Source organism: Pseudophryne corroboree, chromosome 2 (genome assembly GCF_028390025.1).
Source record: "Pseudophryne corroboree isolate aPseCor3 chromosome 2, aPseCor3.hap2, whole genome shotgun sequence".
Classification (NCBI taxonomy): Eukaryota; Metazoa; Chordata; class Amphibia; order Anura; family Myobatrachidae; genus Pseudophryne; species Pseudophryne corroboree.
This window is the reverse complement of record NC_086445.1, coordinates 468,151,174-468,176,214: the sequence shown is the minus strand read 5'-3', so window position 1 is coordinate 468,176,214 and position 25,041 is coordinate 468,151,174. Positions and strand designations below refer to the sequence as shown.

Sequence of the window (25,041 nt, the reverse complement as noted above, 5' to 3'; positions counted from 1 at the left end):
TAATGGCCGAAATGATGTTTCTTCTGCGAAGAAAAGGCGTATTAATTATCCCTTACTTGGACGATCTCCTGATAATGGCAAGGTCCAGAGAACAGCTGGAGGACGTAGTAGCACTAACCCAAGTAGTGCTGCAACAGCACGGGTGGATTCTGAATTTTCCAAAATCTCAATTGACCCCGACGACACGTCTGCTGTTCCTGGGAATGATTCTGGACACGGTTCAGAAAAAGGTGTTTCTTCCGGAGGAGAAAGCCAGGGGGGAGTTATCCGAACTTGTCAGGAACCTCCTAAAACCAGGAAAAGTGTCTGTGCATCAATGCACAAGAGTCCTGGGAAAAATGGTGGCTTCTTATGAAGCGATTCCATTCGGCAGATTCCACGCACGAACTTTTCAGTGGGATCTGCTGGACAAATGGTCCGGATCGCATCTGCAGATGCATCAGCGGATAACTTTGTCTCCACGGACAAGGGTGTCTCTTCTGTGGTGGTTGCAGAGTGCTCATCTGTTAGAGGGCCGCAGATTCGGCATACAGGACTGGGTCCTGGTGACCACGGATGCCAGTCTGAGAGGCTGGGGAGCGGTCACACAGGGAAGAAACTTCCAGGGAGTGTGGTCAAGCCTGGAGATGTCTCTTCACATAAATATACTGGAGCCAAGAGCGATTTACAATGCTCTAAGCCTGGCAAAACCCCTGCTTCAGGGTCAGCCGGTGTTGATCCAGTCGGACAACATCACGGCAGTCGCCCACGTAAACAGACAGGGCGGCACAAGAAGCAGGAGGGCAATGGCAGAAGCTGCAAGGATTCTTCGCTGGGCGGAAGATCATGTGATAGCACTGTCAGCAGTGTTCATTCCGGGAGTGGACAACTGGGAAGCGGACTTCCTCAGCAGACACGATCTACACCCGGGAGAGTGGGGACTTCATCCAGAAGTCTTCCACATGATTGTGAACCGTTGGGAAAAACCAAAGGTGGATATGATGGCGTCCCGCCTCAACAAAAAACTGGACAGGTATTGCGCCAGGTCAAGAGACCCTCAGGCAATAGCTGTGGACGCTCTGGTAACACCGTGGGTGTTCCAGTCAGTGTATGTGTTTCCTCCTCTGCCTCTCATACCAAAAGTACTGAGAATTATACGGCAAAGGGGAGTAAGAACGATACTCGTGGCTCCGGATTGGCCAAGAGGAACTTGGTACCCGGAACTTCAGGAGATGCTCACGGAAGATCCGTGGCCTCTACCTCTAAGACGGGACCTGCTTCAGCAGGGACCGTGTCTATTCCAAGACTTACCGCGGCTGCGTTTGACGGCATGGCGGTTGAACGCCGAATTCTAAGGGAAAAAGGCATTCCGGAAGAGGTCATCCCTACCCTGGTAAAAGCCAGGAAGGAGGTGACTGCACAACATTATCACCGCATTTGGAGAAAATATGTTGCGTGGTGTGAGGCCAGGAAGGCCCCGACGGAGGAATTTCAACTGGGTCGATTTCTACATTTCCTGCAAACAGGATTGTCTATGGGCCTCAAATTAGGGTCCATTAAGGTTCAAATTTCGGCCCTGTCGATTTTCTTCCAGAAAGAATTGGCTTCAGTTCCTGAAGTCCAGACTTTTGTAAAAGGAGTACTACATATACAGCCCCCGGTTGTGCCCCCAGTGGCTCCGTGGGATCTTAATGTAGTTTTGGATTTTCTCAAATCCCATTGGTTTGAGCCACTCAAATCGGTGGATTTGAAATATCTTACATGGAAAGTAACCATGCTACTGGCCCTGGCTTCAGCCAGGAGAGTGTCAGAATTGGCGGCTTTATCGTATAAAAGCCCATATCTGATTTTCCATTCGGACAGGGCAGAACTGCGGACGCGTCCTCAGTTTCTGCCTAAGGTGGTTTCAGCGTTTCACCTGAACCAGCCTATTGTGGTGCCTGCGGCTACTAGCGATTTGGAGGATTCCAAGTTGCTGGATGTTGTCAGGGCATTGAAAATATATATTTCAAGGACGGCTGGAGTCAGAAAATCTGACTCGCTGTTTATACTGTATGCACCCAACAAGCTGGGTGCTCCTGCTTCTAAGCAGACGATTGCTCGTTGGATTTGTAGCACAATTCAACTTGCACATTCTGTGGCAGGCCTGCCACAGCCTAAATCTATCAAGGCCCATTCCACAAGGAAGGTGGGCTCATCTTGGGCGGCTGCCCGAGGGGTCTCGGCATTACAACTCTGCCGAGCAGCTACGTGGTCGGGGGAGAACACGTTTGTAAAATTCTACAAATTTGATACCCTGGCTAAAGAGGACCTGGAGTTCTCTCATTCGGTGCTGCAGAGTCATCCGCACTCTCCCGCCCGTTTGGGAGCTTTGGTATAATCCCCATGGTCCTGACGGAGTCCCAGCATCCACTAGGACGTCAGAGAAAATAAGATTTTACTTACCGATAAATCTATTTCTCGTAGTCCGTAGTGGATGCTGGGCGCCCATCCCAAGTGCGGATTGTCTGCAATACTTGTACATAGTTATTGTTACAAAAAAATCGGGTTGTTATTGTTGTGAGCCGTCTGTTCAGAGGCTCCTACGTTTGTCATACTGTTAACTGGGTTCAGATCACAGGTTGTACGGTGTGATTGGTGTGGCTGGTATGAGTCTTACCCGGGATTCAAAATCCTTCCTTATTGTGTACGCTCGTCCGGGCACAGTATCCTAACTGAGGCTTGGAGGAGGGTCATAGGGGGAGGAGCCAGTGCACACCACCTAGTCCTAAAGCTTTTATTTTTGTGCCCTGTCTCCTGCGGAGCCGCTAATCACCATGGTCCTGACGGAGTCCCAGCATCCACTACGGACTACGAGAAATAGATTTATCGGTAAGTAAAATCTTATTTTTTTTACTGTGTGTAAAACAAGACCCTGCAGCTATGTCTTACGGAAGCAAGGGCAACAAGCAGCTGGCTGCTCCCTCACTGGTCTTGTGCAGTGCCTGGTCTGCAGGGCTATCTCCAGAGAGTATGGAGCAGGATGGGCATTGTGCAGCCTGCTACATCCCACCTCATCAGTCTACCCCTTCAGCTGTGAATCGGGACCTCCCTCGGCTATTTTTTCACTAATGCTGTCATAGATTGCAAACTATTTAGCAGCAACAGACTCCAATTTCTGAGTTTATGGATGAAGCTTGGCACCAGGAAAGATGTTCCATGTACCAAAGCGTTTGACTTCCTTCTATTTCTGCTGCGGATTGTTACATGGGAAACCCCTCCAGTATTGGTCTCCCATATGACTAGACGTGTTAAAAGTTCTACACTTCCTTCTCCTACAGCTTCCCCTTTCAAAGACGCTGCGGATAGAGTGAAACATGCCTTAAATCTTCATACACATTGGAAGGGGCTATTACTCACCCTGCGGTGGCTGTTGCCTGGGTAGATAGAACCATACAGTGCTGGGCGGATACTTAAGAGGAAAGTCTCGCTTCAGATACATCCAGACAGCAGCAGTCCCTCATAGATCAGGGATGCGGCCTATGTGGAAGAAGGGGCTTTGGAAACTGGTACCCTGACATCCAAGATTAGTTATACTGACTCGCCATAGTTTATGGCTATGCTCATGGATAGCTGACATGGTTTCTAAAAAGGCTTTAGAATCGGTAACATATGCTGGTCAGATGTTTGGAGCAGACTTGGGTAACATAGTGTCTTCTCTGGCAACAGCTAAGACGGCTTTCTTGCCTTCAGCACCTACACCAAGACCTCGGTCTTCGTCATTTCACTCTCAGGGCAAGGTCAAAAACCAGTCCTTCCAAGGCAATCTGCCTCCACCAAGACTAAGCTCAAACCTAAGCAGGCCTGAGCTCCTAGACGTCTAGAAGCCAGATCTGCAGATGAGCCCTCAACTTGCGTGTCGGGAGATACCAGGGTCGGAGGTCAACTTCTTCGGTTACAAAAGCTGACTCTGACCACAGACGCCTGGGGCGCAAGAAGTTGTCTTCCAGGAGTATGCCATCCTATTCCTACGGGTACCCCAAAACTGTTTTTTCTAACAGGCAAACCGTCAGTTCATTCTTTGCTGCAGGCATAATACTTCCTATCCCTACAACACAAAAGGAAATTTAGTGTTTATTCAACCCTGTTTTTTGCAAAAACCAAACATGGTCTTACAGGACTATTCTAAACCTGAAATCTCTGATCAAGTACATCAGTGTGCCCAAGTTCCATATGGAAACTCTGCTCTATTGTCCTGGCTATGCAGCCTGGGGACTTCATGGTATCTTCAGACATTCAGGACGCATACCTATATGTGCCTATAGTGTCTTCTCACTAGCGGTATCTTCGCTTTGCTGTTCAGCAACATTATCAATTTCAGGCACTGCGGTTTGGTCTGGCTATAGCTCCAATAGTATTTCTCTTGCGTCCTAGAGGATGCTGGGGTTCCATTTAGTACCATGGGGTATAGACAGGTCCACTAGGAGCCACGGACACTTAAGGAATTTGATAGTGTGGGTTGGCTCCTCCCTCTATGCCCCTCCTACCAGACTCAGTTTAGAAAATCTGCCTGGAGGAGCCGGTCACGCTTATGGAAGCACCTGAAGAGTTTTCTGCATTTATTTTATATGTTTGTTATTTTCAGGCAGGGCTGAATGCTTCGGGGGGGGGGGGGGGGGGGGAAGGGGGGGTAAATGGTCCCGTTCGCTGCTGACAGGACACTAAGCTCCTGAGGGAACTATTCGCAAGCCCCACCACGGCGAGCATACATTCCGGCAGCACGCCGCCACCCCTAACAGAAGAATGAAGAGTGGTGAGTACTAAACCAGCGTCCTGGTTAGCAGCGCTCCGGCCATTATGGCGGCATGAGGGTACGGAGACGCACTGCTTCTAATTGGGGCGGAATGCGTCTCCAGACAGTACACAACTGCGGCTCCGTACACAGTACCCACACTGGCAAAAATAGCCTTAAAACATACCAGATTACCGCAGCCAGTATAAAAAAAGCGGGAAGACTGTGCGCCATTGATGGGGCGGGGCCTTTGCTATGAGCTGATCCTGCAGCTCACAAGCGCCATTTCCCTCTGCAGTGGACACAGACGCTGAGTGACAGGGACGCACAGCTCCTCCGGAGAGACTCCGATTCCCTCAGCGGTACCAGAGGGTCATAGCAGGAGGGGAGCGATTATTAGTGTACCAAGTCCCCTATCAGGGTACTTAGTCTGCGACCCGGCTAAGTTTGGCATTAGCGATAAGGGCGCGGTGGGGGCTGGCTCCAAACAACACTCTCTCCCTGAAGGGCTCTTTTGTGTGTTAAGTGTGCTTAACCTTTTCCATTGTGTGTGTGTGTGTGTGTGTGTGTTGTCACATTTTCATTATGTCAGGCAAAGAGTGTGTTTCTTGTACAGCGGAGTATTCCTCTTCACCAGGGGGCTCACTACTGGGTACTCAGGGCAGTGTACCTTCCCAGATTAGCGGGGCTGAACCGGAGTGGGTAAATTCCATTAAGGGGATGATCTCCAATATTTCTCTGAAATTATCCCGCAATGAGAGACTCTGAATGAGTTTATGAATAAATCCCCTCCCATCCGTCTGCAAAAACGTTCTCTGGCCCATATGCTGCAGTTTGACTCTAATGGGTCAGACATGGAGGAGGGCGCAGTGGATTTGGAGGGGAGGGATGTTACTCTTTCACAGGGAATAGAGGCTCTTATAGAGGCTATCAGAGATGTTCTGTATATCCCTGATAAGGTGTCAGAGGAGTGTGAGGAATCTTATTTTAATGTAAAAAAGAAGTCCTCTGTCACTTTTCCTGTGTCGAAGGCATTGAATACCCTGTTTGAATAACCATGGGTTAATCCTGATAAATTTCAGATCCCTAAGAGGTTGCTCTCATCTTTTCCTTTTCCTATGGAGTATAGGAAAAAATGGGAAAATCCACAGATAGTGGACGCATCAGTCTCCTGGCTGTCAAGAAATTGTATTGCCTGTCCCTGGTGCAGCTTCCCTGAAAGACCAGGCTGATAGTAAAATTGACTACACTCAAATCATTGTATGCAGCTGCTGCGGTGGCCCAGGGACCCACTATTTCATGTGTGTGGATCACAAAAGCCATTGCTAAATGGTCAGGTACAGAAACCTAACTGAGGGGTTAGATTCCTTATCTAGGGGGGATGTTTTACTCAAGCAGCATATAAAGGACTCTGCAAACTTTATGGTGGAAGCCATAAAAAAGAGAGGTTTGCTTAATTCATGCACCACCGCTATGGCAATGTCGGCACGCAGGGACTTGTGGCTACCCCAGTGGACTTCTGACACGGACTCCAGGAAAGGCGTGGAAGGCCTACCCTTCAGAGGAGAGGCATTGTTTGGAGATGAATTGGACAAATGGATCTCCAAAGCTACTGTGGGTAAGTCTACGTATCTTCCGCAACTCCCCTTGCCAGGAAAGCTTATTCACCTTCAAATTTACAGTCCTTTTGGACGGCCAAGTTTAAGGGTAAATCCAGAGGTGCTTTTGCGACCTCCAGAGGCGCTTTTACGGCCTCCAGAAGCGCAAGAGGTACACCATGCAAACCAGTAACCGCAGGTGCTCAGGAACAGAGCTCAGGCTCTGCTTCCTCAAAGCCTTAAGCATGACGATGGACGATGCCTGGAGGACTGTCAGGTGGGAGCCCGACTAAAATTCTTCAGTCACATCTGGTCAAGTTTGTGCCGGGATCCATGAGTCATAGATCTAATGTCCCAGGGCTACAGACTGGTGTTCCAGGAGCTCTTGCCTCACAGAGTCTTCAAATCGGGCTTTCCAGCTTCATAAGAGGCAAGTATAACTTTACAGCATGCTATCCAAAAACTGGTACACACTCAAGTCGTTGTTCCAGTTCCACCTCATCTGCACAACAAGGGGTACTATTACAACTTGTTTGTAGCACCGAAACCGGATGGCTCGGTAAGACAGATTCTGAACCTCAAGTCCTTGAACCCGTTAAGTGTTCAAGATGGAGTCTCTGAGAGCGGTGATCTCGGGTCTGGAGGAAGGGGAATTCCTAGTGTCTCTGGTTATCAAGGATGCGTACCTTCACATTCCGATCTGGCCGTCTCATCAAGCTTATTTACCGTTTGCACTGCAGGACTGTCACTACTAGTTCCAGGCCCTGCCATTTGGGGTCTCCACGGCACAGAGGGTATTCACCAAAGTGATGGCAGAGATGATATTTATACTCCGCAAGCAGGGAGTGAATATAATTCCGTACCTGGATGATCTTTTGATAAAGGCGCCGTCCAGGGAGAGGTTGCTGGACAGCATTGGTCTCTCAACCAAACTTCTCCAGGATCACGCGTGGATTCTGAACCTTCCGATATCTCACCTAGAGCCAACACGGAGGCTTCCATTCCTGGGAATGTTACTGGACACGGAGTCGCAGAAAGTGTTCCTTCCGTTGGAAAAGGCACTGGTAAACCAGTCGATGGTTTGGGATGTTCTGAAGCCAGCCTGGATATCTATGCATTCGTCTTCTGGGGAAGATGGTGGCCTCTTACGAGGCGCTTCAATACGGAAGGTTTCACGCAAGACCCTTCCAGCTCGTTCCGTTGGACAAATGGTCTGGATCGCCTCTTCACATGCACCAGAGGATCCGTCTGTCGCTAAAAGCCAGGATCTCCCTTCTGTGGTGGCTACAGATTTCTCACCTCGTCGAGGTTCGGAATTCAGGACTTGATCCTGTTAACCACGGACGCAAGCCTCAGAGGTTGGGGAGCAGTCACCCAGGGGGTGCAGTTTCAAGGAAGATTGTCAAGTCAGGAAGTAATCCTTCCAATCAACGTTCTGGAACTCTGGGCCATATACAATGCCCTTCTGCAGGCCTCCTATCTTCAAGATCGGTCCATTCAGGTCCAGTCTGATAATGTGACGGCAGTGATGTACATAAACCGACAGAGCGGAACGAAAAGCAGAGCAGCAATGTCAGAGGTGTCAGGAATTCTCCTCTGGGCAGAAAAAAACCCCGCTATGGCGCGGTCAGCAGTCTTCATTCTGGGAGTAGACAACTGGGAAGCAGACTTCCTCAGCAGACACTACCTGTACCCGGGGGAGTGGGGCCTTCACCTGGAAGTGTTCAGGTGCTTGACACGTTGATGGGGATATCCACAGATCAACTTGATGGCCTCTCGTCTCAGCAAGAAGCTCAAGCGGTATTGCTCCAGGTCGAGAGACCCACAATCAGTGGTGGTAGACGCTCTGATGACTCCATGGGTCTATCAGATGGTGTATTGTGTTTTTCCTCTGCTTCCTCTGATCCCAAGAATTATAAAGAGAATAAAAAGGGAAAAGATTCAAGCAATACTTATTGCTTCAGACTGGCCAAGTACGGCCTGGTACGTGGACCTTCTGGAGATACTCCTTGAAGATCTGTGGCCTCTACCTCCTTCGCGAGGATCTCCTGCAACAGGTCCCAGTCATCTATCGGGACTTACCGTGGCTACGTTTGACGGCATGGAAGTTGAACGGCTGATTCTAGCCAGAAGAGGGATTTCTAACAAAGCTATCCCAACTATGATCCAAGCCAGGAAGGGGGTAACGTCTAAGCATTACCACTGTGTTTGAAAGAAATACGTTTCTTGGTGCGAGAGCAGAAATTTTTCTGCGGTGAAATTTCATCTGGGGCATTTCCTGCTTTTTCTGCAGGCAGGTGTGGATGTTGGCCTATGACTGGTCTCCTTAAAGTCCAGATTTCGGCCTTGTCCATTTTCTTTCAAAAACAATTGGCTTCTCTCCCTGAGGTCCAGACGTTCTTGAAAGGTGTTCTGCACATCCAACCTCCCTTTGTGCCTCCCACGGCACTTTGGGATCTCAATTTGGTGCTACAGTTCCTCCAATCGGACTGGTTTGAACAGTTACAGGTGGACGTAAAATATCTTATGTGGAAGACCATCACACTGTTGGCCTTGGCTTCTGCAAGACGTGTGTCTGAGATGGGGGATTTGTCTCACAACAGCCCCTATTTAATTTTCCATGAGGGCAGAGCTAAACTCAGAACACCTAATGTGTCTGCGTTTCACATTAACCAACCTATTGTGGTTCCAGTTATCACCGACACTTCTACTACAAAGTCTTTGGATGTTGTGAGGGCTTTGACGGTCTACGTAAAGAGAACAGCTCGTCATAGGAAAACAGACTCGCTATTCGTTCTCTGTGATCCCAATAAAATTGGGTGTCCTTCAAAGCAGACAATTTATGCTGGATCAGGCTCACTATCAAGCATGCTTATTCCACGGCAGGTTTGCCGGTTCCAAAATCTGTTCAGGCCCACTCTACTAGGTCGGTGAGTTCTTCCTGGGCGGCTCGGCTTTACAGCTCTACAGAGAGGCTACTTGGTCTGGTACGAACATGTTTGCTAAGTTCTACAAGTTCGATACTTTGACCAAGCTGATGGTCCTCAGAGGCCAATCAGTTCTGCAGGAACCTCTGCACTCTCCCACTCCGTTTGGGAGCTTTGGTACACACCCATGTTACTAAATAGAACCCCAGTATCCTAGGACGTAAGAGAAAATAGGATTTTAATTACCTACCGGTAAATCCTTTTCTCGTAGTCCGTAGAGGATACTGGATGCCCGCCCAGTGCTTCGTTCTTCCTGCACTGTTACTTGGTTAAGTATTGTTGGTTCAGCTGTTGCTGTTTTAAAGTTGGGTTAGCATAGCTTTCCTCTGGTTTGTGTGTGCTGGTTTGGAATCTTACAACTATCCTTTATTTCCTTCTTTCAAAGTATGTCCGTCTCCTCGGGCACAGTTTCTAGACCGAGTCTGGTAGGTAGGGCATAGAGGGAGGAGCCAGCCCACACGATCAAAGTCTTAAAGTGCCCATGGCTCCTAGTGGACCAGTCTATACCCCATGGTACTAAATAGAACCCTAGTATCCTGTACGGACTATGAGAAAAAGATTTAGCAGTAGGTAATTAAAATTCTATTTTCTCTAACATTCATAAGGGATACTGGGGTCACATTAGTACGATGGGGGTATAGATGGGGTCCAAAGGAGCCATGGCACTTTACAATTTTAAAAGTATGTGCTGGCTCCTCCCCTCTATGCCCCCTCCCACAGCCCACTTTAGAAAAATTTGCCCTCAGGGCCGAATGCACTTTTCTGGAGCTCTAGTGTTTCTTCAATTTTATTTCAACTTCGATTATTTTTTTTTTTTGGGGGGGGGTATACTGTGTGGGCAACAGTTACCTGCCTCGTGGGGGGTGGTGGGAGAAGCATGCACCAGCCTCTGGAAGTCGCAGGACCGACTCCTCGCTGACAGGACAAAGTCATGGAAAGGTCTGTGTACCGCAGGGCATGGCGCTCGGGCGCACACCCCTAAAGCCTGAAGGATGAAGAGTGGTGAGTGTTTCACCGGGGATCCGGTTAGCGGGTCCCCGGTTCCAAGTGCGTCATGAAACGAGGCGGGCAGACAGATTCTCCATGGGGAGATCTTATTCCCCTCCCCCACGCAGGACACTGGCACTTTACTGTGAAAGGGGATTTATCCTCGTTTTTACACGAGAGAGAGAGAGCGACTTTGCCAGTATAAATAATTAAGCTGAGCTCCAGCGCTCTTAAGGGGGCGGGTCCAGTGGCTTCCTGGTGCCATTTCACTGAGGGAGAAGACACTCCAGGGAAATTCCGCTCCTGGGAAACCCCATTCGCCTGAGCAGTGGTAACAGGGTTTGGACAAGGGGGAGAGCTGCTGCTGGAACCTTTATCAGGGGGTGTGTGAACACTGTCGGCATGGTTGGTAAAAAAAGCAGTGTGTACTTCATGTAGCGGGCTCGCTTATGTGAGTAATGTAGCCAGTCCTCACAGAACAGTGGGGAGACGGGGAGAGTTACAAGTGCCACCCTGGGTGGTGTCTATTAAATGTCTAATATGCCTAATGAAATGGCTGCTGCAAAAAGAGAAAGGCAGCTGCTGCAACAGTCTCTCTCTGAGAGCAGAAAGGAGCCTCCCTCCACAAAAGTTACTACATAAACGTGGGTTACATGATTTACTTTCAGGCACTGATGAGGAGATTCTGGAGGAGGGGGAGGAAATTGATGCTCAAGAGATAGAAGCGGAAACTATAGCACAGGGAGCGGAATCGCTTATCCATTCTATAAGGGAAGTGCTAAATATCCCAGATAAGGTAGCAGAGGTGGCAAAATTCTTTATTTTTTTCCTCTGAACAGAAAAAAGTTAATGCAACTTTTCCCGATTCTAAAGAATTAAATGAGCTTTTCAGAGAGCCGTGGGTTAATCCTGACAAGAGGTTTCAGATGTCTATACAAAATACTCTTTTCTCCCCTCCTTAGAAAAGGGGAAAACAGAAAACTCTGGGAAAATCTCCCTATAGTAGATGCCTCAGTGTCATGTCTGTCTAAGATGACGGTGTTGCCGGTGCTGGGAGCTATGACGCTCAAAGAGGCAGCTGACAGAAAAATAGAAAGCACGTTGAAATCTGTTTATATAGCTGCAGGGGCAACTCGGAGATCCATTATTGCAGGTTGTTAGATTACACAAGCTATTCACACATGGGCGGATTACCTTCAAGAGGGCCTTGCGGGTGACGCAAAGCTGTCTGATATGTTGACACTTATACAGCATATTCAGGAATCTGCCCTTTTCTTATCCGAATCTATCAAAGATCGAAATTATAAATTCTAGCTCTACTACTATATCAGTCTCTGGAATACTACTATGCCAGTCTGGAAGAGGGGGAGTTCTTAGTATCCTTGGTTATAAAGGATGCTTACTGTACCTCCATATCCTGATATGGCCACCTCATCAGGCTTGCCTACGGTTTGCGCTCCTGGACAACCACTACCAATTTTATGCTTTACCCTTCGGCCATACTACGGCTCCGAGGGTATTCACGAAGGTCATGGCGGAAATGATGTTCCAACTCTGTGTTCAGGGCGTAATCATTGTTCCGTACCTGGACGATCTGCTGATAAAAGCAGGGTCCAGAGAGCAGCTGATGAACAGCATCAGCCTCACAACACAACTAAAATAAATTAAAGTTCCAGGTAATGTCCCAGTGACTGCACGTTTTGGGTGTGCACTTCAATCAGAATTATTGTATAAATGACGGTGTGGAATTTAAGGTATTACCTCTCCAGAGGGGCTGGTGAACCCGAGCGTCCCCGGGTGAGTCCAAATTTTGCCCTGTAGATAATACAGCTGGAGGGTGCGTGAGATGAATAAACGTCTCCACTTGCTGCAGAATTTGGCTCAGTTACCTGATGTTCCAATGTAAGCCGTGCAGGCAGGAGCATACGGCAAACGGAAAGCCAATCTGGTGTAAGCCGTCCACAAAGATCAAGCAGCACTGTGATATTTCTTTCGGACTGCCAAAAAATCCCTAGAGGATTAAGGATATTTAAAACTTTATCCTTTATAGATGATCCTAGTTTAAAGGAAAAATGGGATACCCTACTTGATGGGTGCTCTTTTTCCCTGATGGGTTTACTCATAAACTACCGTAGTGACAAAATTAATTTAATTTCCAAAGAAATAGAGGAAACTAAAAAGTTATTACTAACCCATTCAGAACACCCACAATATAAGCATAATGATCAAAAATTAAACCATAAACTAGAAGTATTTGAGAGGGATATTATAGATGGGAAAAACCGTAAGTTTGAACGAGATAATGATGATTACACTAGTAATCAGGTACGAACATATAATAAGAAACAGAACTATAGAGGAAGACCTAGAAGCAGATCAAATTGGAGGCAACAACAGACCAATCGCTCTAATTCACGTTCTTTTCAGAGACGACAATCTGATAATTATCAAAGCGAAAGATCATCTCAAAATACACAGGATGTGTATCAAGCGGAAGCAATGGTGGTGAGGCCGAAACAAAATTTCCGTCTCAACACCAATGCTGTAAATTCAGTACAAACAACATATAAAAATAGCTCAGTTTTTTTAGAACAACAGGGACAAAACGACAAAGCTCTGTCCCCATATTACCATCAGAACAGGTACAATGCATTACGTATAAATACCCCCAAAAGAGGAAGAGACCCAAGCATAGAGGCCAACGAGGAGGGTCTAGAGTGCAGAGGAAAAAAGAGAGACTTGAAGTATTGAAAAAATCCAACATATATAATTTGTCCTCAACAGAGCTAAGTCTGGATGACCATAAACTTCTGAGTCGTGGTCTTAAATTTGCCCCGACTAAACCTCCAGATTTGTTTAATTTATTTGTTGATTTGAATAGATACGTTCGTTCATTAACGAGAAAAAGATATTTTGCTTCTAAGAAATTAGACAAAATGCAAATAACAGGCTCATCTATTATATTAGACGATCAAGATTACACTGCCATTGAATTACTTGAGTCATTACAATTAGAGAGCAATGTCTCTTCAGGTCTGACGCCGTTATTTAGTACAGTTAGATCCGGTGAGAGACATAATAAATTCAAAAATAGGTCTCAATTCTTTCCACTGCACTCTAAGAGCCCCCAGATAGACATATTCTATAAAAAGACCTTAGATGATTTTGATGCCTTATGTTCCAGGGAGGCAAAAATTGTTAAATACAAACAGAATTTACATATAAGAGAAAGAAAGTCTTTACAGAAATTAATGAGAGACCCCTCCCTTGTTATTAAGCCAGCTGACAAGGGAGGGGTATCGTTATTCAGGATACAGCTGATTACCTTTTAGAGGCAAAAAGACAGTTGGGTGACACCAACTTTTACACTAAATTGATGGGGAATCCCACTAAGGTCTATCTGAATTCTCTCACCATGTTGGTACAGGATGCATTTAATGATGGAGTTGTGACGAGAGAGGAAATGAATTATTTGATTCCTTCACATCCCATCACTCCCACATATTATCACCTTCCAAAAATTCATAAATCACTTACTACACCCCCGGGTCGACCTATTATTTCTGGTGTTGGGTCCCTCACAGCTAATTTATCACATTTTGTTGATTTTTTTTTTTGCAACCACTAGCTACTTCACTACGTTCTCACATAAAAGACACCACTTCTTTTTTAAATTTAATTTCTGAAATTAAATGGAAAGATACATATTTTTTTGTCACTTGTGATGTCAGTGCACTTTATTCAAACATTCCCCATATCAATGGGGGTAGCCATTATTGAACAATATTTGAAGAAATCCGAGTTTTTATCGGAAAAATTGCAAAAATTCATTGTAGATTCAATATCGTTTATTTTATCGCACAATTATTTTTTCTTTGATAACACTTATTATTTACAGACACTGGGGACGGCCATGGGGACGAGGTTCGCGCCCAGTTTCGCCAACCTATACATGGGCGCCTTTGAAGACGCCCATGTGTGGGGGAGGAACTTGGGTGCGGACCTCGTCTTCTATGGCCGTTACATAGATGATTTATTTTTCATTTTTGATGGGGATTATTCACTCTGCACTAATCTCACTTCACTTCTTAATAATAACGAGTTTAATTTACAGTTCACTGGCACAACAGATAGAAGGTCCATTTCCTTTCTCGATATCACTCTTTCTATATTGGAAGAGAATATAGTGACCAAGACTTTCAAAAAAGAAGTGGACAATTATAACTTTCTTCACTTTGAAAGTATGCACTTTAAACCCTGGATGAGAAACATTCCATCAGGACAACTACGCCGATTACGACGCAATTGCAGTAAACAGGAAGATTTTGATGCACAAGCTTTTGAACTTATGACTGCACTTAAAGATAGAGGTTATCCTGCAGATCTAGTTAATTCTGCGTTAGAAAAAAACAATAAATTAGATCGGGCACAGCTTCTTAGTTATAAGACAGAGAATGTATCCTTCAAAGAGGATATACCGCATTTTTTCTCTAAATATAACAGTGCTTCAGGAAAAATCAAAAAGGTTTTGTCTAACAACTTCCCCATTTTATTGACAGATAAGATTCTCAAACCAATTATAGGTCCTTCTCCGTCTGTTATATTTAAAAAATCAGAAAATTTGAGACATCATCTCGCCCCGAGTCTCTTTATTGATAAGAGAACGACGGATAAGAAGTTAGAAAATTCGTCAGTCCCCTGGCTTATAAGTAGACCCAATGGTTGTTATAGATGTGCAAGAAATTGCACCACATGTCTATATATTCAGAACAATTCACATTTTTTTTGAATCTTCTCAGAAAGAAGAATTTGCAATAAAATCATTTATTAATTGCAATAGTGAATACACTATTTATATGTTAATTTGCCCTTGCGGGCTTAAATATATAGGGAGAACGACACGGAAGCTAAAAGTTCGGTTTTTAGAACACAGACGAAACATTATAAAAGGTTTTGTGAATCATGGGGTCTCTAAGCATTTTCTATATTCTCACAATAGAGATCCTAAAGGCATTAAAGTAATAGGCATTGAGACCATCAGCCCCACCTGTAGAGGGGGAGACAGATTTGGCAGGCTCTGCCATAGAGAGAACTTCTGGATACACAAATTGAGGTCACTTGTTCCAGGTGGTCTCAATGAGTGTATCGAGATAGATTAATAACATGTCCCACCCATTTAGTTATAGTAATTTCAGGCTATATGAATACAATCAAAAGTTGGTTGTGCTTTGTGCCTATGTAACCATAATAGGGGTCATATAGCTCTGTTGATAGTGTAGTCTCAGTGTCCTTATGCACACTGTGTGTATTCATTGATCATGGTCTCCCTGGTATCTCTCTTTTTTATTTTTATTTTTTGCAGGTCTTAAAAGTATTGATTCGGTAGGAAGTATCACCTCTGATGGTCTTTTTAATGCTGATTATTGTGGTACTTCAATTCAAGATATGACTACAATAGTTATGGACTAATAATTTAGAGATATGACAGGTTAATAATTGCTAATGATATATTTAGGAACAACTATCTCTTCATTTATCCATAATTTACTATATATAGTTCATATCTGGAATGTTATTAGAGATAACTAAATCTTGGTGTATATATAAGGAGCCAGGACTCTAATATATGTGTAAATCCTAGCACTCACATCGTGCATTGATTAATATAGCTAGGACAGATATCGTATTATTTCTCTGTTTTTTTGTTTTGGATTTAAATTTATTGGTCTCAATTTTACTTTAAGTGCCTATGACAATTTATTTTTTAGTTAACTCCGCCATTGCTTTTTATTTAATTTATTTTATTTTATTTTTTATTCTTATCTGTATTTATTTTATTCTATGTGTACAAAATTATGTTTTATATTAGCATACTATATTTGTTATAGATGACCTAAGATACAGGTGTCTTTTAACAACCAGAGAATCAAGTACTAGTTGTGTGTAACCATCTGTGTATTATTAAATTGATTAAATCCACATGTATGGGCCCAATTAAGAGCCCTTTAAATACTATGCACTTTGCAGTAGGAGTCATCTTTGAGAAAGTCACGGGTCACGTGACGAAACGCGTCAGGACTCCTCCCCCACGTCTTTTCCACTGAACACCTATCCAGGTACCTTTGGCACGCAGATCCCCCTGCCTGTATTCTATCAGCGGCAGTAAGAGGTGACTACTCTTTTTGAAGATAATCCAACTGTGGGATCTGCACGGCGGCTAAAATTGGCCTCACCATCTTTCTACACTGCTGACTGTCGGCGGACGGTGCACGTCCAGGCAGTCCGAAAGAAATATCACAGTGCTGCTTGATCTTTGTGGACGGCTTACACCAGATTGGCTTTCCGTTTGCCGTATGCTCCTGCCTGCACGGCTTACATTGGAACATCAGGTAACTGAGCCAAATTCTGCAGCAAGTGGAGACGTTTATTCATCTCACGCACCCTCCAGCTGTATTATCTACAGGGCAAAATTTGGACTCACCCGGGGACGCTCGGGTTCACCAGCCCCTCTGGAGAGGTAATACCTTAAATTCCACACCGTCATTTATACAATAATTCTGATTGAAGTGCACACCCAAAACGTGCAGTCACTGGGACATTACCTGGAACTTTAATTTATTTTAATTTATTTTAGTTCAGTGGAAATTTGAATGTTATACATATAATTGATTAAAGCATAGATAACCTATGCAATTTTATATCTATAAACATATGCATGTGGTAATTACGATAGCTACTATTAATAATTATCTACACCAGAAGGTTTTTTATCAATTATTGTGAAAAATAAAAACTGTATACCCTCTTTTTATATTTAATTGATTCTTTGGTTGTTCTTTGAATCTGTGAATACATGGAGTGTGGAATTTATGAGCGCCTCTATTAATTCTTTTTATTGGGCTAAATTCGATAGGAGTTCCGCATATCTCCTTATAGCGGCGAACGTATATTCACACTATCAGTTCCAGGTTCATCTCATTTGAGATTGATTAGTTTATAGTTCAACACAGGCGCAGCAAAAGAGGTTCTCTCTCACAACACAACTACTCACGCACCATGGGTGGATTCTCAACTTACAGAAATCTCACCACGACCTGACTCAAAGGCTTCAGTTTCTGAACATGGTAGCTCAAAGTTTTCCTACCCCTGGACAAAGCAAAGATACTCCAGGAGATGGTTCGCTATCTCTTGATGCCGAACAGGGTATCGGTACATCTTTGCATACATCTACTGTGAAAATTGGTGGCTTCCTATGAGGCAATTCAGTACGGATGGTTCCACGCGCGCACCTTTCAGCTGGATCTCCTGGACAAATGGTTAGGTTTGCATCTGCAGATGCACCAGGTCATACGTCTGTCACCGCAGGCCAGGATTTCCCTCCTGTGGTAGCTGCAGTCCTCCCATCTGGTAGAAGTTCGAAGCTTCGGAATTCAGGATTTGTATTCTGTTAACAACTGACGTGAGCCTCTGAGGTTGGAGAGCTGTGACCCAAGGGGCTCCATTCCAGGGCCAGTGGTCCAGCTACGAAGCCATTCTTCCGATAAACATCCTGGAACTCAGGGCAATCTACAATGCTCTGCTTCAAGCCTCCCATCTTCTTCAGGATTGGGCGATACAGGTCCAGTCGGACAATGCCACAGCGGTAGCCTATGTAAACCGGCAAGGAGGGACACACCGCATAGCGTGCATGCAACAGGTATCCAAGATCATCCTCTGTGCAGAATGGAATGCAAGGGTGATGTCTGCCATTTTCATTCCAGGAGTAGACAACTGGGAAGCGGACTTCCTAAGCAGACACGACCTGCACCAGGGAGAGTGGGGTCTACACCCACAGGTGTTTCAACAAATAACAGGCCATTGGGGCATTCCACAAATAGATCTGATGGCCTATCGTCTTAACAAAAAACTTAATTGGTATTGATCGCAGACGCGGACCCTCAGGTGACGGCAGTGGATGCACTGCTGACGCCATGGATTTACCAGTCTGTATATCTGTTTCCTCCTCTTCCATTACTTCCAAGAGTTCTGAAAAGAATTAAAGGAAAGGGTTCAGGCAATTCTGACTGCCCCAAATTGGCCAAGAAGGGCCTGGTATGCAGACCTTTTCGCTCTGTGGACGACCCATGGCCTCTGCCATTGTGGGTGGATATTCTTCAGCAAGGACTGTTCGTCAACCCGGACTTACAACGGCTTAGTTTAACGGCATAGAGGTTGAAAGGGAGATTCTAGCCAGGAAAGGTATTCCCGACAAGGTCATTTCAACCATTATCCAGGTCAGGAAAGGGGTAATGTCAACACCAATGGGCGTTGACTAATTGACGTCGACCTAATTGGTGTTGACCTAGAGTCCGGATACTCCTTCACATACAACCTCCCTTTGTGCCGCCTACGCCCTTGGGATCTGACTGTGGTTTTGGATTTTCTACAATCCTCTTGGTTTGAACCCTTGGAGTCTGTGGAAGAAAAGTACCTTATGTGAAAGACACTAATGCTGTTGGCCTTGTCATCAGGGGATCAGAATACCCCCCCATACCTGGATGACCGGCTGATATGGGCACACTCTCCGGAGGTAAAGCCGTCCTCTGGTGGGCCAAATTACATATCCCAGCAATTTTCGCAGTATTCATTCCGTGCGTTCTAAACTCTGAAATGGACTTCCTAAGTCGATATGAGGTGCACCCAGGAGAGTGGTACTTCCACCCGGAGGTCTTCCAAATTCTGGTAAAAAAAAAAAACGGGGCAGGATTTCTCAGGTCCTGTCATTCAGCCCATGCACAAGGCAAGGACACCAGCTTCAACTCTGATATATTATAGAGTCTGGCATACGTACTCCCAATGATGTGTTGTCAAACATTATGACCCTCTGGTATTCAGAGTATCTGGATTCCTGGCTTTTCTTCAGGTCGGATTGGATATGGGACTTTGGCATCTGATGGTTTCATAGACAGCCCCATTGTCGATGGTTAGGACATTTCTACAGGAAGTGCTTCGGATTCAGCCTCCCTTTGTCCCTCCGGTGGCTCTGTGAGATTTGTATTTGTTCTACAGGCCTTGCAAAAGTACCCTTTTGAATCTTTGGCTTCCGTTGACCTCAAATGGCTCACAGCCAAGACATTGTTTCTGTTGGCACTTGCCTCTGTACGTAGAGTATCAGACTTCGGGGCAGATCCCTATTTCTGTTTATTCATCAAGATAGAGCTGTTCTTTAAGCAAAAGCCGGATATTTGCCTGTGGTGGTATCCAGTTTTCATCTGAATGAGGAACTTCTAGTCCTGGCATTCTAATCCTCCGACCTCTCGGCAGGTGAAGCATCTTGGGAGCAAAAAGTTTAACTATTTGGTGACCTGTTTCTGGTTTCCACCTTCATACTTAAGGTCATTCCTGTGGATCCTATGGACCTTGAAGAAAGGTAAGTTTTTAACATAACACTTTTCTGCAAATCTCACAGCATTTATGATTGGGGATGCCTACTGTAAATGCATAAATGTAAATCATACAATAGCAATGCAAACTTTTTCTCAGTGTTTTGATATTGCTATTGTTAAAATAAAAATAAAAATGGGCAGGCTATACTAAACCTGTAGGTTAAATTTCTGTGTTGATAAAGCAGCCTTAAACACAGGTTTCATGAGTCTTAGATGCTCTGAATTATTACCACTGTTTTGAAGAAAAGCTTTAACTTGTTTACATCCTTAAAACAATACTTCAGTGAGTTCACACTTACACGTTTTGTTTCCTAAACAGGACATTTGCTGCTGACTCTGAGCCATGGCAAAGATGATTTCTTGAGAGATGTCACCGAAACATTTGCTAACCAAAGTGGTCAAACTAATTTGCTGAAGTTGGTGTTTGAAAACCAAATGTCGATGGAATGCTCTTACCTGGGCACCGATGACATACGAGATGTAAGCTGTCAAATACCAGATCTAAACGAGCTACGTCGATATGACCATGGTAAGACACCTCTGCCTGCTGCTATGTTAGAGAGTAGAAAGCCAATAGCCAACGTTTGGCTCTGTCTCCCCAATTCTTCTGACCTGCAATGGGGATTCCTGTACACTGGAAACCCTCATGCTCTATTCTGCCACTGAAGCTTACATTCCCGTTCTGTTAATGGGTTTTATAAATTGTTTGTAAAGCTGAGATGCGTAAACATGCAGTTTCTGTACAAATCCAGTGTAGAAGTTTTAAGAATAAATCCAGGGTCAAATACAATTATTTATACATAGTAGTGATGGATATCTACTATATAAAAGTGAAAATCTGTCCTACTCTCTTTCTGTACAAATCCACAGTTTACAAGCGGAGATTGTGAAATTTTACATACGAGCATATTAAAACACGGCGGAGGCAACTAAAACAATTAGAAATCCCTAGCACCCCTAAGGGGCGGGACAGCAGCACAGAGTATATCAGGAGACAGCATAACTCCGGAATTGCTGGACAATGTACTCAAAAATTGGTACACGCATGCCTTAAAATCTGGAAACAAACACTGTGGGGGGGAAGACACCACTAGCACCCCTAGGGGTGAGGCAGCAGCACTGAATATTTCAGCAGACAGCATAACTCTGGAATGCCTGCAGCAATTTGCAACAACCTTGGTACACACATGACTTTCATTCTGGGAACAAACACTGTGGGGTTAGACACCCCCAGCACTCACTAGTGGTGGGGCAGCAGAACAGAGTATGTCAGCAGACAGCATAACTGTGGAAGGCCTAAAGCAATTTACACCAAACTTGGTACACATCTGACTTACAATCTGGAAAAAACTCTGTGGGGGTTAGACACCCCTAGGGGGGTGGGACAGGAGCACAAAGTATTTCAGGAGACAGTATAACTACCGAATGCCTGGACCTATTTACACCAAACTTGCTACACATATGACTTACACTCTGGGAACAATCACTGTGGGGGGTAACACACCACTAGCACCCCTATGGGTGGGCCAGCAGCACAGACTAAATCAGGATATGCATGATATATTACTGATGACAGGGCTGCATGTGACAGGGCCAGTGACATGATGTGAGGAGGGGAATGCAGGTAGCACAAACCCACACACTGAGTTATATAGTGGAAGTAGCATGGTCCCCCAGCAGCACAGAGCATATCAGGAGATACATAATGTGCTGCACTATGTAAACTATGAAACTGTAAAAAAGATAATTTCACAGGGGCACTGACATGATGTGAGGAGGGAAATGGAGACAGCAGGAAGCCACAGAATGAGAGTTGTATAGTGAGAAGAGCAGGTTCCCTTGAGGGACCAATAAGGGGTCCGGCCACTACACAAAGTGCGTCAGGGAAGCAAGATATGCCTATATACTAGATCTCCAACCAACGTAAATTAACGAACTATCATTCTAATTTACCATCCTCATCCCATAGCAAAGCATGGGTATCCAGCTATCTACAATGTTTATGCTGTGTGTTTAATATTTAAATTTATTTTTGTAAACAGTCATTCTTAAAATCCCGGCCAACGCCGGGTACTCCAGTTAGTACACACATAAAATGTTGGTGCAGTTAAATCTTTGAGACTCAACCAATGAAGATGATAATAGTAAAACAGATGTCAAAAGCTAGCAGTAAATAGATGTCAGCATGTGTAATTGGACATGAAGATCCATTTTGTTTTCCTTTTAGGTGCAGTTCGTACCCACAATGGTAAATTGCAGCATTTAACCTGGCTTGGACTACAATGGCACTTCATGTCATCTTTGCCTAACCTTCACAAGTGGCTTAAGCAGATTTTCCCTCAGCTACCTCAGGAAACGTCTAGGATAGAATCAAACGCACCAGAATCAATTTGCATTCTTGACCTTGAGGTATCTTGATGATAATTTTATTACCCCCAGTAAATATTGAAAAGGCCTGGACAAATGTATATATGCACATGTAGACAGTATTTAATTTGATATGCAATGCAGCATGTTATTCAGGAGATCACTATTTTGTATCCATTAATTTGTGGCCTTCTCTCTGGCCTTTATCTCTAAAGTAAATAGTGTCACAGATTTTGATTTATCGAGCCTCCTAATTCAGTGATCATCTAGGTTCCCTCTATTTCAATTTCATTGGAGTCCTGCAATTTTAAAACTTAGAATTTCACCAAACATTCTTATGTTGAACCTTATTTGTTACAAAAGCAATCAAGGTTTTATTGATCTACAAGCAATATGCTTATAATTGAAGAAATTGATTGTTCTCATTTTATATACCAGGGGTATATTAAAGGGTAAGTTTTATAAAAATCACATACGCTTGTTCCTGTTCAATTTCTGGCTCTTTCATGCCGCCTCGACTTTTCAGCCTGGGTACGTTGCATTGTTTTGTCAGCTCAGGTTCTGGGTATGTCCCTTCTCTTAGAAGTATTCAGAACGGCTTCTCTGTTCCTTGTACTGCTGTTTGCATGCCTTCTCTTTTATTTTGTGTGGTTACTGCTTCGTAGTAGGTTTCTTTCCCTATGGCACTTGAGTACCTGCTATGCTTTTACTTATTGCAGAGTACCAGGGATGGTAATGACCGTAAATGCTTGCATCCATTTTAGTTTACCTCTCTGAACCATCTTAGCTTTGGTTTTAACCCATTGCGAGATCATAGTCCGTTCTGTCCTGGTATGCTGGCAGTTAGGAAAGCCTGAGAGTGTTGAGACTTTTGTGGCATACACTTGGGAGGATTCATTATGTTTGGGCGCTATGGTTATGGATGCTGTTCCTAGGCTGAACTGTCGGCTTTTGTGCTCTCAGGGTCCTCTTTGCTCTTTTGTTTAGTGGCTTGAGAGCCTGAGGCAGGTTGTTGGTTTTTATTTTATGGGCTGTATTAAATTCCTCTGACATTTAGTGGTGTGTCTGGAGGGCAGTTCACCTAAAAGAGCCCGTGGTGGGACCCAGTTTGTATAGTTAGACGTTCCGCCCTCTATCACATGGTGAGCTGTTACGGACTAGGATCGCTGCATGATGGGTTTGGAATTCATTTCAGTTGGTTTTCCGATGTCCTTTCGGTGGCCAGTCAACACACCAAGCTCTGGGGAATGTTCACGTTCCTCAGGGCTAGATTTCCTAGAACCAGTAGTGTTCCAAGCAGCAATGTTTGTCCGCATTTTTTCACTTATTTTACTACATGACTGTTAAGCAGCTTTTTCTATACATGCATGTGTTTAAAGCAGTCGTCCTGACATGTTAATTGTATAGCTCTATTAGAATTTTGATATGAATTTCCAACCCATATTATGAATGGAGTGTTTCAGTGACATGCCAATAATAGGAAAGCTCATTGTTAATGAATGTAAAGATGGCCATGCACTGCAATTATTGGCTGACCGGGCACAGACTTGCACAGTGCGTGGTGGCAACCGAGCAGCAATTATTGCTTGCATGGGGAGAAGATATCTTCTAGCATTCCCCACAGATGCGATTTATTGCTGCTCGGATCAGACAGTCTGCATATACTCCCTATCAAACAAACCAGTTATCTCACAGTGTATAGCAATGTGTCTTTCTGTTTGTCGCAGGTATTTTTACTAGCGGTTGTGTACACAAGTCATCTCCAACTACAAGTTAATTATAATACATCAAATGACCGCAATCGACCACGTTGTCTTCCTTTGCCAATCTGCAAGCAGCTATTTACAGACAAGCAGGGTTCGTGGTGGGATTCAGTCTACAGTCTTATTCACAAGACAGCTCAGTAAGTAGCCATTGTAATCATCTACTAGTGCTGTTTTTAAAATGCTTTAGACTACTTAACTGGTTAAGAGACACTGTTTGTGTCCTATTTACTTCTAGGTCTGGTGCTTCAGCAAAGCTTCGTCTTGTGATCCAGCGTGAACTTAACACCCTGCGGGCCTTGGAAAAACATGGTCTGCAACCTGCCCTCCTCATACACTGGGCAAGAAGTCTTTTCAACATAGTAAGTTTGTGGTTACCCCATAATTGTAATGCAGACTTAATTGCACATTTCAGATTGGAACCAATGTAGGACTTCATGTGTCTTGTGATTATAAGTGAAGTCATTAATTGTTTGCATAATGTATTTCTCTAACGTCCTAGAGGATGCTGGGGACTCCGTAAGGACCATGGGATAGACGGGCTCCGCTGGAGACATGGGCACTTTAAGAAAGAATTTAGTTCCTGGTGTGCACTGGCTCCTCCCTTTATGCCCCTCCTCCAGACCTCAGTTTGATACTGTGCCCAGACGAGCTGGGTGCTTTTCAGTGAGCTCTCCTGAGTTTACTGATAGAAAGTATTTTGTTAGGTTTTTTATTTTCAGGGAGCTCTGCTGGCAACAGACTCCCTGCATCATGGGACTGAGGGGAGAGAAGCAGCCCTACTCTCTGAAGCTAGGTCCTGCTTCTTAGGCTACTGGACACCATTAGCTCCAGAGGGATTGGTACGCAGGATCTCACCCTCGCCGTCCGTCCCGGAGCCGCGCTGCCGTCCCCCTCGCAGAGCCGGAAGATAGAAGCCGGGTGAGTATGAGAAGAAAAGAAGACTTCAGAGGCGGCAGATGACTTCATGATCTTCACTGAGGTAACGCACAGCACTGCAGCTGTGCGCCATTGCTCCCACACACCTCACATACTCCGGTCACTGTAAGGGCGCAGGGGGGGGGCGGCGCCCTGGGCAGCAATATAAACCTCTTATTTGGCATAAGGAGCATATATACAGCTGGACACTGTATATATGCATGAGCCCCAGCCAATTTTACACTT

General features: G+C 44.8%; 1 protein-coding gene across 1 annotated transcript in view; it reads left to right on the top strand.

Moving 5' to 3' along the window:
- Positions 1 to 25,041, top strand: part of LOC135028869 (E3 SUMO-protein ligase RanBP2-like) — a 306,830-nt gene that overhangs the window by 70,561 nt on the left and 211,228 nt on the right. Inside the window, exons 9-12 of the mRNA XM_063953806.1 lie at positions 20,067 to 20,276; positions 21,975 to 22,156; positions 23,842 to 24,017; positions 24,116 to 24,239. Coding sequence (XP_063809876.1) covers positions 20,067 to 20,276; positions 21,975 to 22,156; positions 23,842 to 24,017; positions 24,116 to 24,239 — 692 coding nt within the window. The remainder of the gene's footprint in view (positions 1 to 20,066; positions 20,277 to 21,974; positions 22,157 to 23,841; positions 24,018 to 24,115; positions 24,240 to 25,041) is intronic.